General features: G+C 36.9%; 1 protein-coding gene across 1 annotated transcript; it reads right to left on the reverse strand.

The window, feature by feature from the left end:
* Positions 1 to 3,192: 3,192 nt before the first annotated feature.
* ALG10 (ALG10 alpha-1,2-glucosyltransferase) lies at positions 3,193 to 9,813 on the reverse strand. Its single transcript, XM_079937912.1, has 3 exons — positions 9,520 to 9,813; positions 8,133 to 8,330; positions 3,193 to 6,223 (listed from the first exon to the last, which is right to left on the reverse strand). The coding sequence occupies exons 1-3, from the start codon at positions 9,700 to 9,702 to the stop codon at positions 5,168 to 5,170; spliced, it is 1,437 nt and encodes a 478-aa protein (XP_079794038.1). The 5' UTR covers positions 9,703 to 9,813; the 3' UTR covers positions 3,193 to 5,167.
* Between the last annotated feature and the right edge of the window lie 3,387 nt (positions 9,814 to 13,200).

A 13,200-nucleotide genomic window follows, 5' to 3' on the forward strand; every position in this document is an offset into this window, starting at 1 on the left:
TTAAAATGTCAGTCACCATACAAGCCACCAGATATACTTCACCATGACTTCGCAATTAATGCAGAAAATATTACCCATAAAAAACTTAGGAATTTCAAACCACAGTGTTGTAAGGTATCTTAAAAAGCCATTTTATTCTACCTACTTGCTATCTGAATCTCTTCTGAAGCATCCTTGATAAACAGAATCTTGGCTCCAGAAAGTATAGGTAAACTTACTTTTTTTCTGGGCCCGTTCCCCTGCAGAGACTAAACAATTAGAAAATGTATGTTTTTCATGAGTTGAAATCTGTTGGCCTTTGATTTACAGGTGTGAATAGTCCAATCCTTCCAAAGAATTATTCCTCAACTATGAGATCTTACAAAGTTATGGGATCTCTGCTCTTCCAAGTTAAACATCTATATATTCTTTTAGCTATTTCTCTTCAACAGAACTATAAACACTCATCATCTGTTCATGCTCCTTTAAACAGTTCTATCATTTCTAAAAATGACTGCATCCAATATAAAAAATAATATGCCATGAATGGTCTGGCTATTGAAGAGCAAGGACAGATTACCACCTCTCTCTCCATATTCTACTTCTCTTAAGGAAAAACTTTCATGGTGAGGCAGAGTAGCAGCCAAAACCTCAAGGCTTGGAAGTCAGACCAATCTGTGTTATTAAGTAGTTGACTGATGCAAGTTACCTGATGTGTTTGACTTTTAGTTTCTCCAGCAGTCAAACAGAAATCAACATCTGCCTCATATAAATAAGATCAAATGAGACAGCATTTGTAAATCAGCCAGTATAATGCCTAGCACACTATAGGTGTTCAATAAATAATAGCAATTATCATTATTACCTTTCCTCCCTCTTCTTCATTTTGCATATGCCATACACACACATATATGGTTCAACTGAACTGAAATGACTTAAGTTTCAGTGAAAAATCAATGCAATGTGTAATATTTTTCTCATCAGAAAAATACAGTATCTCTATTGGTCTGATGGTGGTGCAGAGTTCAAATTAAAGTAATATTAAATTCAACAAATGCTCATTTTTTTAAAAGCACAATATAAGGATATTTTGGATTACTTCACTGTGACAAAATTTCTTATCCTAGAAATAATTTCCAAATAGTAAAGAATTTAGTGTTGGATTTAGGAATATGTGTTAACAAATATATCCTCCATTTATCCATTTTTTATAATTTTCTCAGCTATACAGGTTTTAGTATATTGGAAATGTTGTCTTGTTGTCAACATTTAAATACATTAAAAAGTACCCTAAATAACAGTTATCCCTAAAGTAGCAAAATTCAGCATAAGGAAAACAACATAAACTATTCATAATTGGTTGAAATCTCTTTGCCCTTAAAAGTTTGATAATGATCAAGAATTCTGCTGCTATTATAATGGTAGATAGTAACTTATTTTTCTTATTTTAAATAAACAGCAATAGTTTTGAAATCACATCCTATTAGAAAAACAACACATATTTTCAAGTAAATACATGTGTAAGTATTAAACACTAGAGTAAATTAAAAATTTTAAAACTAGGTCAGGAAACTTAGGGTTAGAATGTCTCATTATCAAATATGTGATTTATTTCCTGAAATTAGTTTATGGTTATATATCATACTTCTTCTAGGATGTTCACTTCATTCCATACTAAAAAAACTTCATTCAGCATACATTTACTCAATAATTATTATATGACATATTTATGAACTTTATGGATATACAGCAGGGGTTGAGTTCTTTTTGAAATAAGGCTAGATGGCACTGACTTAAGACAAATACTACTCTCATTTGAAGGGAGGACCAAAGGTTAAACCACTTGCTTTATCGATTCCAAAACCACAATCAAATACAGAACTCCTATGCTTTTTCTAGTCCATGGTTAAGTCATATTTAAATTTCCATTAAAAAAACTTATTCATATTATTTGCATGATGCTTCTTTCTTGTTTTTAACGAAATTCTAATTATTTTTAAAATAATAAATTGCTCTCTAACCTAATGAACTTGCATTGATTTCTTTATAGAAATATTTTACTTGAAAGTGAGCCTAAAGTAATAGTCCACTATTTAGAGGGTACAGATAAAAATTGCGTATCTCTTTTCTTTTCCTTTCCTGGTCGTCAAACAATTATAAAGAAAAAGAAATGTCAAGCCCAGTGGTGGTTGAATTCAAACTAGAAATACACTATATTATTTATTTATTAGAAATAAACTGAATTAAGCCATTTTTATTAAGGTACGTTGTGACAGGCTAAGCACATTCCTGAAATAACTCTAAGAAGAAGGAGGAAGAGACCAGAAAGCTAACATAATTTCTCTTGCCAAAATGACATGCTATGCTTAAACTGAGAAATGACTGTATCAATATTTCCAAATAATTTACATACATAGATGCATTAGAAAAGATTTCTAGGTATCCACTAAAAGAAAATATAAATGTGAGGAAACACAACACATTGGAACCTTCCTAATGCTATATAGAGATAATACTCTGTATCTACAGAATTTCATACAAGGTAGAAAAAGTCCGAAAAGATATATTACTGGGCCTAAAAAACTTACGGACCAAATCTTTTCATGATGTTCTTTAAAATAACCCCATTTAGGGCTTCCCTGGTGGCGCAGTGGTTGAGAGTTCGCCTGCCGATGCAGGGAACACGGGTTCATGCCCCGGTCCGGGAAGATCCCACGTGCCGCGGAGCGGCTGGGCCCGTGAGCCATGGCCGCTGAGCCTGTGCGTCCGGAGCCTGTGCTCCGCAACGGGGGAGGCTACAACAGTGAGAGGCCCGCGTACCGCAAAAAACAAAAAACAAAAAAACCCCCAAAACCCATTTACAGACTTTAATAACAATAACTGCAAGGCCCCACAGGGTCTCTAGCTTATCAATACTTTTTTTTTTTTTTAAGAATTACCTTCTAATCATTAAGTCTAATTTTTTAAAAAATAATATCAAACATATCTATTTGGTAACTCTTGAAAAAGAGTCAAAACACATATAACTTCAGGATGTTTCTAAAAGCAGCTCTGTAGAGCACCTTTTAATTCACTGCATTCCAAAAGATCTCTTAAAAGGGCAGGGACTCAACACTTAAAAATGAATTAGAACAATGATTCCTTTAATACATGGAGTAGAATAGTTTCCTCCTTCTTGCCAGACTAGAGAGAAAAAGGTTTTTTTTTTGTCTCAGAAATATGCCTAAAAAACAAAAGCCTTGCACCAATGGCATCAGATAAGAAATTTCTTTTTCCTAAATTGCACATTTGGGGGAGAATTTTGACTTCATATCTCCATTATAAAATAATTATTTGAGTGTGCTTTCTTGTCTAATTAAAAAAAAGTTTCGGTAAAAACATTTGTCCTACAGTCACTGTTATAACTAAAGAGTCAATCTACTTTCTAAGCACTAAATAGAGTACAGCTTGGCCCCAAAGAGTGTGTAAAACCAGACTTTGCATTTATTACTCAAGACTACACTTGTATTTTTACCTGTGCATAATTTTATATTGCAAATGAACAGTACCTTCCAAATCCACTCATTATTTAAAACCCAGAGAAAGCATAATCCAACACTTAAGACAGTTCACACAGTTATTGAAAAGTTTACAAATGTAAAACTGGATTAAAAAATGAATTCTAGTTACAGTTCTAAGTTTACATGTCAATGTTAGCATATCCAAATAATACTTCTCTGTTAGGGAATGACAACCCAATGAATGTACTCCAAATAGCAGACACAGAATCCAAAATTAATCCCACCAAATCCTACCCAAGCATTTGTTCCCTAATCTACAAAATAAGACTAGATCAAATAATTTCTAAACTTCCTTTAAATTCTAACGTTTTTTGGATAATGGAATCAAATACCAGTTACTTTTAGTTTTATAATTATGTGACCCTGCAAGTCACTTGTTTTTAACCTCTCTGAAAAGATGCAATTTTATTTAAAATATCTCATCAAAAATTTATTTCCTACAAGTTTTATGAAATTTATTGTAAAATCTCCTTTGGTAACTTCGGTGGGTTAAAAAGTGCCCCACAAAAAGATAGGTCAACTTGGAACCTGTAAATATGACCTTATATGGAAAAAGACTCTTTGTAGACATAATTAAGTTAAAGATCTGAACACACAATTATCCTGGATTAGGGTGGGCCCTAAATCCACAGACATTGTCCTTGTAAGAGAAAGAAGATGGGAGGAAGGCCATGTGAAGACAAAGGCAGATACTGGAGTGATACATCTATAAACCAAGGAACACCATGGACTGCAGAAGGTAGGAGAGAAGCATGGAATGGATTCTCTTTTACAGCCTCCAAAAGCAACCAACACTGCTGACATCTTAATTTTAGGCTTCCAGCCTCCAGAATTCTGACCTTTTTTTTAAGCCACCGAACTTGTGGTAATTTGTTACGGCAGCCAAAGGAAACTGATAAAGTAGTGTATTTCAGAAAGAAAAGCCCTTTTAAAAGGTATTATTATCAATACAATTTATCTTTGCTCATGATATATTTCATATTAGGAACGGTGAAAGGACTTCATCATTTCTAGATTTTTAATAAAAATCAACAATTTGATTCCTAGATAAACACAGAAAAGCCTCTATTTTACAACATTTACTATCTATGTGAGTCTATTTTACCTTATGATTGAAATCATATTTACTAAAATGCTAAACAACTTTTCAATCAATAATATTACCTAATCATTTGTAAATATTTTTCAAAGACTTTGCTACTTTTTCTGAAGAGAATTAATAAATAAACTTGTATACAAAAAAGTTTCCAAGCTTTTTGAGTGGCCAACAGTATCAAAGAAATATCATGAGATAGCTATGAATAATTTTACTTTCCCATCATTATTCAGGCTTATGGAGCAAGTCTTAAACTTTTCTCAGTTCTTTACCATTTAACTTCCTTGGGTCATAGATAGATAGATAGATAGATATACATATATATATATATATATATATATGTATGTATATATACATATTTCACATATATATATTTAAAATACATATTTCTGATATTTAAAGCACAAAAAATCTGATGTGATCTGCGGATCACCATGGTGCCTAAAAGAAATTTAAAAATTTCTACGTAGTTTTCATTATGGAAATAGTCTAAATAATAAGTCTATTTTTAGAGTTCAAGATGTTTCTGATATTACCACATAAACCTCTGAATGTCCTGACTATTTGGCCACTGAAAAGTTTTATTCAGAAAGATATAAAAAGTTAGGAAATTCACAACTGCATAGCAACCCAGCTCACAAACAAGTCTGGATGTAGGTGGCAGAGGTATGTTAAGCCTATAAATAACATAGGGTAAAATGAAGTAACGAAATTCTAGCAGTTTCTGAGGTACTATAACGGTGAATAAGCATATGAAAAACATTAAATTCCAGAATATCGACTTTGATTTCAATGAGTCAGCGATACTCCAACCGGCAAATATATAAACTGGAACTAACAAATATTTCACAATTTCATATCTTTGAAAAACTCTTTTCCACACATAGAATGTATAATGTCTATTATCTGCTAGCAAGTATTTATGAGCATAAGTAAATTTCCAAACTAAAAATATGGAGACTAAAGTAATCACAAAAAACTGAATTCTCCGTTTCCAAACTAAGCAAAGAAAAGACCTGATTTTCTTAAGAGACAGTAGGTGAGGAAAGGAAAAGAAGAGAGTAAAAGAGAAAAAGTAGAATAGCTGAGGAAAGTGTAGGCAGGCTTCATGACTACTCCGGTCACCAATAACAATTCCACCATTAACTACCACAAAAGCACAAAACAGAAACATTAGAAGGATGTAGGGCCAAGTCAAAAGGAAAAGCATACTCAAGTTCTTAAAGGACATGGAATAAGCCAAAAGGAACTGAAGAATTTTCCTGAATTCTGAAAATGGTCCTTTAATAGAGGGAAGCTTCTCTTCTTTCTTCTTTTGTAGCTCGGTTTTCCAAGCTTCAGTCAACTTTTGTGCAATGACGTTTCCTGCGCAGAAGATAGCCCAGATGATATTTGTTTGACGAAACATGAAGCCACAAAATCCAAGCAAGGCTGAAGTTTTATGATTTCCATAAAGACACATCAAGTAGGCAAAAAGAGTAAAAAACATGGATCCTGCTTCTGTATAATAAAGGAAGTTAAAAAAATAGAGTGTGGGAAATACTGCTAATGTTAATGTTGACAAGATTCTCTGGATACTTGAGGCAGCCTACAAGAAGAGAAAACATAGTTCACAATAAAACAAATAGGCTGTTTCTGCTGAGCTAATGAACTAAAAAACAAAAAACTGCCTCTTATTCAAAAAAAATATTCAACATTAATGTTATTTCTGGCTTTGCAAAAACACAGTATGTATTTATAAGGACACTTTCTGATACTTTTTAGTTACACCTAGCAGTTTGGAAAGCAGTAAGACAATACATGTGTGTGTCAAAGCCTACAATACTTTGAATCATTCAACAAATAGTTAAGGAGTTATTGTGTGCAAGACAATGACCTCAGTTCTATGGGGAACACGGAGACAAATGGAACACAGTGCAGGTGGTTCCATTTCAGTGAGCTTATCTTCGTGCCTTCCATAAGCATTCACTTAGCCATCATCACCAATTTCTTTTAAAGATATCCCTTCAAAACTGTGCACTAGAGAGAATATAAATATGTATATAACATTTATACCACTATACACAATGATCTTACTATTTTATGATGAAATTACAGGGATCTTCCTGAAAATAGTGGGCCTAGTCTAAAGTTTTAGACATCTTCTTTTGGGCTGATAGTCTCAGGTAGAATTTGAAAGTATTCTTATCTCCTTGAATTCTATCATCCAGTTAATCTAAATCACCAAGCCAAACCATGCCATTACCTTGATTAAAATTAAGGGCTGTCCATCACCTATTAGATAAAGTTTAAAATGCTTTCCATGACATAAAAATATATTTGTGACTTCTCCCCTACCTTCTTCTACAGACTTCTGCAGCCTCACGTCCCTGTACTTTATAATCTTATAATTCCAAATAGCAATTCCCTGCATCTTGTTGTTTAATGCCTTTCTACTTTTGCTTATGCTGTTAATCCTGTCAGGATTCATTCCCATCCTACAGTCCTATCTGTCATCAAGATTCAGCTCAGGTACCATCTTCTCTGTGAAGCCTTATCCAATGCCACCCACACCTCTCCCTCCCAGTCAGGGTGCAACAAGTGCTCCTCTGCTCCTTCTCTGTATCCTCATAGCGTTTTATAGCTATTGCTCTCTCATAATTTACACTATTGAAATCATCTCTTTAAGCTAAAAGTAACTATTATAATTAATATTTATTGATTCCTTACTATATACCAGGCAATATTCTAAGCACCTTCCATTTATTAAGCTCTTCTACTCTTTAGAACAGTCCTATGAGGTACAGTCTATATTTTTCCTATTTAACTGACGAAAACAAGGAGTCACTAAGGGGTAACCTGCAAAGTAACACAATTAGTAAGTGGATAGAATTCAAACCCAGGTAATCCACCTCCAAGGCCTGCATTCTTAAATCATAAAAAATTGCTTGGCGGCTTCCCTAGTGGCGCAGTGGTTGAGAGTCCGCCTGCCGATGCAGGGGACTCGGGTTCGTGCCCCGGTCTGGGAAGATCCCACATGCCGCGGAGCGGCTGGACCCGTGAGCCACGGCCGCTGAGCCTGAGTGTCTGGAGTCTGTGCTCCGCAACGGGTAGGCCACAACAGTGAGAGGCCTGCGTATCGCAAAAAAATAAATAAATAAAAAATTTAAAAAAATTGCTTGGTAACCTCTGTTTCCCCTAATGAAGATATAAGTTTTATAAGAAAAAGACTGTGTCATTTACCTCTGTAATCTCAGCGCTTAGCATACTGAGATATTTACTGAACTGGTTTAATTCATGAAAATTTATAGATTTTATAAATAAATAAGAGTAATTCAAGTATTTAAACACAAGTATCTTCTAAAATGGGGGTAGGGGACTTGCTTTATCTTTACAAAAGATACACAAATATTAAATGTTAAATACATTTTTCACCAAATTTCATAAAACAAATTCACCATAATTGTGGAATTGACTGTACATAAACTTAAATATAATAAATTATTTTGAAAACAAACCTTGTGCCTGGGTTGCACCTTGTGGAGAAGCAAATATAGTAAATAGAAGTTGCCAACACTGAAGAGAAGATTAACAAATCTGAGCATTCCAATGGAGCAGACAACGTGTTCTGACCATCCGAAGATCCAACTGGCAGGTTTGACCACTCCAACTGACAGCAGGTATAAGCCAGGTAATGTAGTAATCATGGGGTCCCACTTAAAAAAAAAGGTCAACAATGAAGCAAAGCAAGAGGTAATACTGATAGGACTGACACAGAGATGTCATCTTTACCAATAATCAGGCATTTTGGGAAGTTATCCTAAGTCACAGTTAAATGAGCAAATCAGATGCCTCCTCTAAAGAAAAGTTTATCTTATGTTTTGTCCCTGTACCTGCTTTGTGATTGTTAAGGTACAAGCAACCAGCAGACAACAACTTAAACTCAGTTTCTATTTTCCAAGATATACTCTTTGGAGGGCCTGTAATTTGGTGATTGAATTGCAAATGCTCCAGTTTTAAAAAGCCTGGAATCACCCTCTGGAACTCGGATGGATTTAGAGAAAAAAATGTTTAAAGAGATTAAAGCACAGGATCCATAATGACAACTACAATGTAGAGAGCCATGAATTGTGCTAAATCCTCTGTATATAATCCTGCAACAAGCTCTATAGTAGATACAATTTTACTGTCATTTTCAGATGAGTAACCTGAAACTCAGAAAATTTCCAAGCGACATGACTAGTAAATAACAGTGCCAAGATTTAAAATCAGGTCTTCTCTAACTATAGACTTTATATTTCTAACCACTACTCTACAATGACTTCACCAGAAGAGAAGGATATGTCTGTTTTTGTACCCATATCTACACAACTATGTAGCCAAATATATACTCAAACATGCTGGCACTTCACTGGTTGCCAGTTTATCTAGTTAACAGAAGGTTGCTAAAAACACCAAGGATGGAATTAATGTAACTTGTCACTTCTTAGTAGCTGAAGATTCCCCCCTCCCCCTCCTATCCGACTCCCAAAATACACAGTGAGATGCTTGACAGGTGAGCTAAAGTGAAATTTTCTGACATTTCCTAGAAGCAATCCAATGCCTCTAATCCCGGGACTGGCAAAGAAAAACTAGGATAGCTTTCATCATTAGCCAAAAAGAGGGGCAGTAACTCAGTTCCCCATTAGTTAATCTCCCAGAGCTTTTCTTGCTAGGAGACAGATCTGCTGTTTATTCATTCATTTAGCAAATATTTTACAGATCTCAGAGACAGGAACAAGATTACCCAGTTCCTTTCCTGTTTGGAGTGGAGGGAGCTAAGGATAAAGGTAGGAGAAATTAGAACTGGGGCCAGCTCTTCCCTTTCTAGCCTGTCCGAGGGTGCAGACAGGTTGAGGATCCCACCTGCGAAAGGGAGAAATGGCCCTCACAGTAGCGCTGTGCCTGCGGCAGGTGGAAGATCTCGTCCATGTAGGGCTCTCGCAGCGCCCGGCTGAAAGCAGAGAAAAGGAGGCAGGACACTAAAAAGGTACAGCTCAGGGCTGCCGAGAAATAGTAACCCTCCAGCTGCGCCATTCCTGCCCGCATAGCCAAGAATCTAGTCCTGGAAAATATGTGCTGGATTCTCAGGTCCCCAAAGTCGAGCTTGACATTCAGGCTCGAAATGGGCGCGCAAGGAGGGACTGGCCGGAGGGAACTGAGCATAGCCGGAAGGCAAAGGATGCTGGGAAGAGCGGACCCTGAGCTTCCGGAAGGGTCGGGTCACTGTTTTCCGAGCGAGGAGTTTAGGTAACGCACCGGACCGTTGCCCTGTCAATCACGTTGCGCAGGGCGCACTGAGTGGTCAGAGCAGCCGGAAGGGGCAGACCTCGGGGTATCTGAGGGCGCTGGAGTTGCGCAGCTTGTTGCTTTGAAATGAAAGCAGCTGCTTATCCTGAAGGTCTTTGTTGGCTTTTTTCCTGCTGGTCCCATTTCTCACCAGAAGGTGGCGGCATTTCCACACGTTTGCAATCTCCAAGCTCTAAAAATTTGCACATTCCCTCGCCCAGGTTATTTTTTTCTCTCAAGTGATCTGAATTACTAAAACATTCAGTTCCAAGGCATTTGATTTCATCAACTTTGGAGGGCGGGAGGGGGAGCGTTGGTTGTGGAAGTTTCAGATTAAAACTTGAAGGTCCAGAGAGACCCTTTACTGATGAATGAACTTTACTAAGTCATTTTTAGATTAAAAGAGAGCTCTTTCAAAATGTCGGTACTCTGAACGAGGATTTATTTACATCATCACTCATAGTGCATTCGGATAGGCAGATCACAGTACTCTACGGGAGTTGAGGAAAGCAGTATTTTAGAAATTGGTGTGTTTTAGTTAAGGAAGGCGTCTCTGTGCCTGTAAGTTTGATTGTTCTTAACATCTCTATTGCAGCGTTGTGTTTTTCCTACTAAATAATAAGCATGAGCATCTTAATGGTTGGCACTATGTATCATTTATATTTGTAGTCCCCAGAATGGCTTTCATATATTAGACACTTAAATTCGAAGACTTTTATAGTTTGCGTTGACTTCCCACAATTCCAATATTGGGGGTTGGAGGCTGGAGGTGAGAGAAAGTATTTGAAGAATGCTGGAGATAAATTATGTTTTGTAATTTTACCTTGTGCTAGCAGGCAATGTTTTGTAGAAAAATGATCTCTTGAATAACCTCAGTCACTGTTGTCTTTGGTGGGAATAAATAAAAAATGAGTCAGGATATTTTTAGAGTTGCAAACCTCAGGGTTTTCAGTTCAACTCTTTCTCTGGGTCAAAGTTAATTCACACTCTCCAATTTAAGAAACTTTCTCAAATTAAGCTGACTGCCTCTCTATTCAGTCTCTGCAATTTCCTTATTAATAAGAGGGGTATGAAGTGAATATGTGGTGGAATAAGAACATGTATAAACCACTGGAATAAAATCATGTCAGGATCCTACTGTGATACATAGTTTTGTTTCCCCTATTCTCTCCCATTTTATTATTTAGTCCATGCTGTACTTAATCTATCTGAAATCATGTTCAGATGATCTAGGCTTCAAGAGGTTGATATGATCTACAAGTAACTGACTCCAGAACCCATGACTTTCTCAATTATGATATACATACTGTAGGGGCAGAAAAATATCTTTTTCCTCTACTCTTGTTACTGAACTCAGGTCTGGCTGCTTGCAGCCCCAAATCAATACTTGAGAGAAGACAAACGCTGGTGGAAAGGAAAGCTGTTTTTAATCAGAATGGTGGCAGTCTGGGGAGATGGTGGCCTCAGTGTCCCCCCAAAAGAATCTCCAAAGATTCTGCTTGGCCATTAAAGTTTTTAGAGGGAAAAAAGGAAGTAAACTCATTTATCATTGAGATAGGGGGTCAGAGTCATCACCATCCCCCGCTGTGTGCAGGTTAAGGTGCAGGCTTGTCGACTTCTTGTGATTTTTCTTTAAATGCTATCTTGTTCACACAGTTAATTCACGAGTTTACTAAAGGGGAAGCTAGGGAAGAGAGCTGGTCATCTGTTAATTACTTATTCTTCATTTCCACTTCTTTGATCTATGGAAAGAACCAACATCTTAGCAAGGTATTGTGTGATCAAAAGATTTGAAAGGTGTGCTAGGGCCAGAGATGAGTAAAACATGGGGGTGCCTGCTTTATAGTTAGTGTCAAGACAAAAGGGGGCTCCTGCAGAGAGCTCCTTCCTGCCAAAAGCTGCTTACACTCTTCTAAGTTCTCAACTGGGACATCTGTAACAAAAGACAGATTGAGAAGAAAAAAGCATACAAATTTATTTAATATGTTTTATGTGATATGGGAGCCTTCATAAGGAAGCGAAGGTCTCAAGGAATAGTTTAAACCTGAACATTTTTGTGCTAGACTTGATGGAGAGCAGAAAATCATGGAAGGATATGATAGGGCAAAAAACATGAGGTAAGTGTATTAAGCTGAAGGAAACAGCAATGCCAGCTCATTCAGATTCCTCTGGGTCCCTTTGATAGGGACAGAGTAAAGGGACAAAGTGGGTGATTAAATAGTTAATCCCACTAGGGGATCGTAAGTAGAGAAAAAAGTATGGGATACCCCTGTAAGTTAATGATCACTCGAGAAAGCAGGTTTGCTTAACCACAAAACCAAGCAGGCTTGCTTAGCAACAAAACCATGCAACAGAAGCATGAGACATGCCCCCAAATAATAAAACAATGGTGGCATTAGACTAATATTCTGCCCAGTGAGTTCAGTAAGTTAATGATTCCTAGTACATGCTCCTCCGGGCAAACTAAAAACAAAAATATAAGGAAAGGGTGACATTATACTGAAACCTGAGATGATTTACCATTTTTAGTGTATGTTACTGCCTTTTTGTTCATTTCCATTGTGCCAGGACAGTCCTGGCTTGACCATGTAGGGACAAGAAAACTCCCCCACCTGACGTGGAGAAGGAACTGATGATGGAAGCGTGACGCCTACTCAAGAATGAGAAAGAAGGTGGTCTTTTCCCCCACTTCACTTTTCCTTTGATTACAAAACTGTAGTTCACTAAGTTCTTGGGGCGTGGCACCCTCTCCCCTGCCCACTTGTAAGCCTCACAAGCATCCTATTCTAATAAATCACTTCTTATTTATCCCTTTGCCTCTTGCTGAATTCTTTCTGTGCTGAGACATAAAGAACTGGAGTTCCTCAGAGCCCCCCCGAGGTGCATTTCTGCAGTTTCACCTTCGTCTTCAGAAATAACGATGCTTCTTTCTTCTGAGTACAGGAAGGTCACCTCTCATGTGAGAGTTTTATGACCTACTTCAGGGGAAGGTAAGAATGTCCTTCCTAGGTTTTATAATCTGCTTCATTGGAAGGTCAGATAGTCCTTCCTGCACATCTATTTCTCAAATTCCTTACACTTGAAATATTCAATATGCCAAAGTGCCACATTTTGGACTAGCGTGTCCTGATCTCCTGTCAATACCTGAAAGACTACTGACCTTCCCCTGAAACAGTGGACATTCTTTGAAGGTAGAAGAACAAGGCCAGCCATTCATGCCATGTGTTTCTCTCTGTACTGATTGCCACCAAGATCTTA

Source organism: Stenella coeruleoalba (genome assembly GCF_951394435.1).
Source record: "Stenella coeruleoalba genome assembly, chromosome: 11".
Taxonomy (NCBI): Eukaryota; Metazoa; Chordata; class Mammalia; order Artiodactyla; family Delphinidae; genus Stenella; species Stenella coeruleoalba.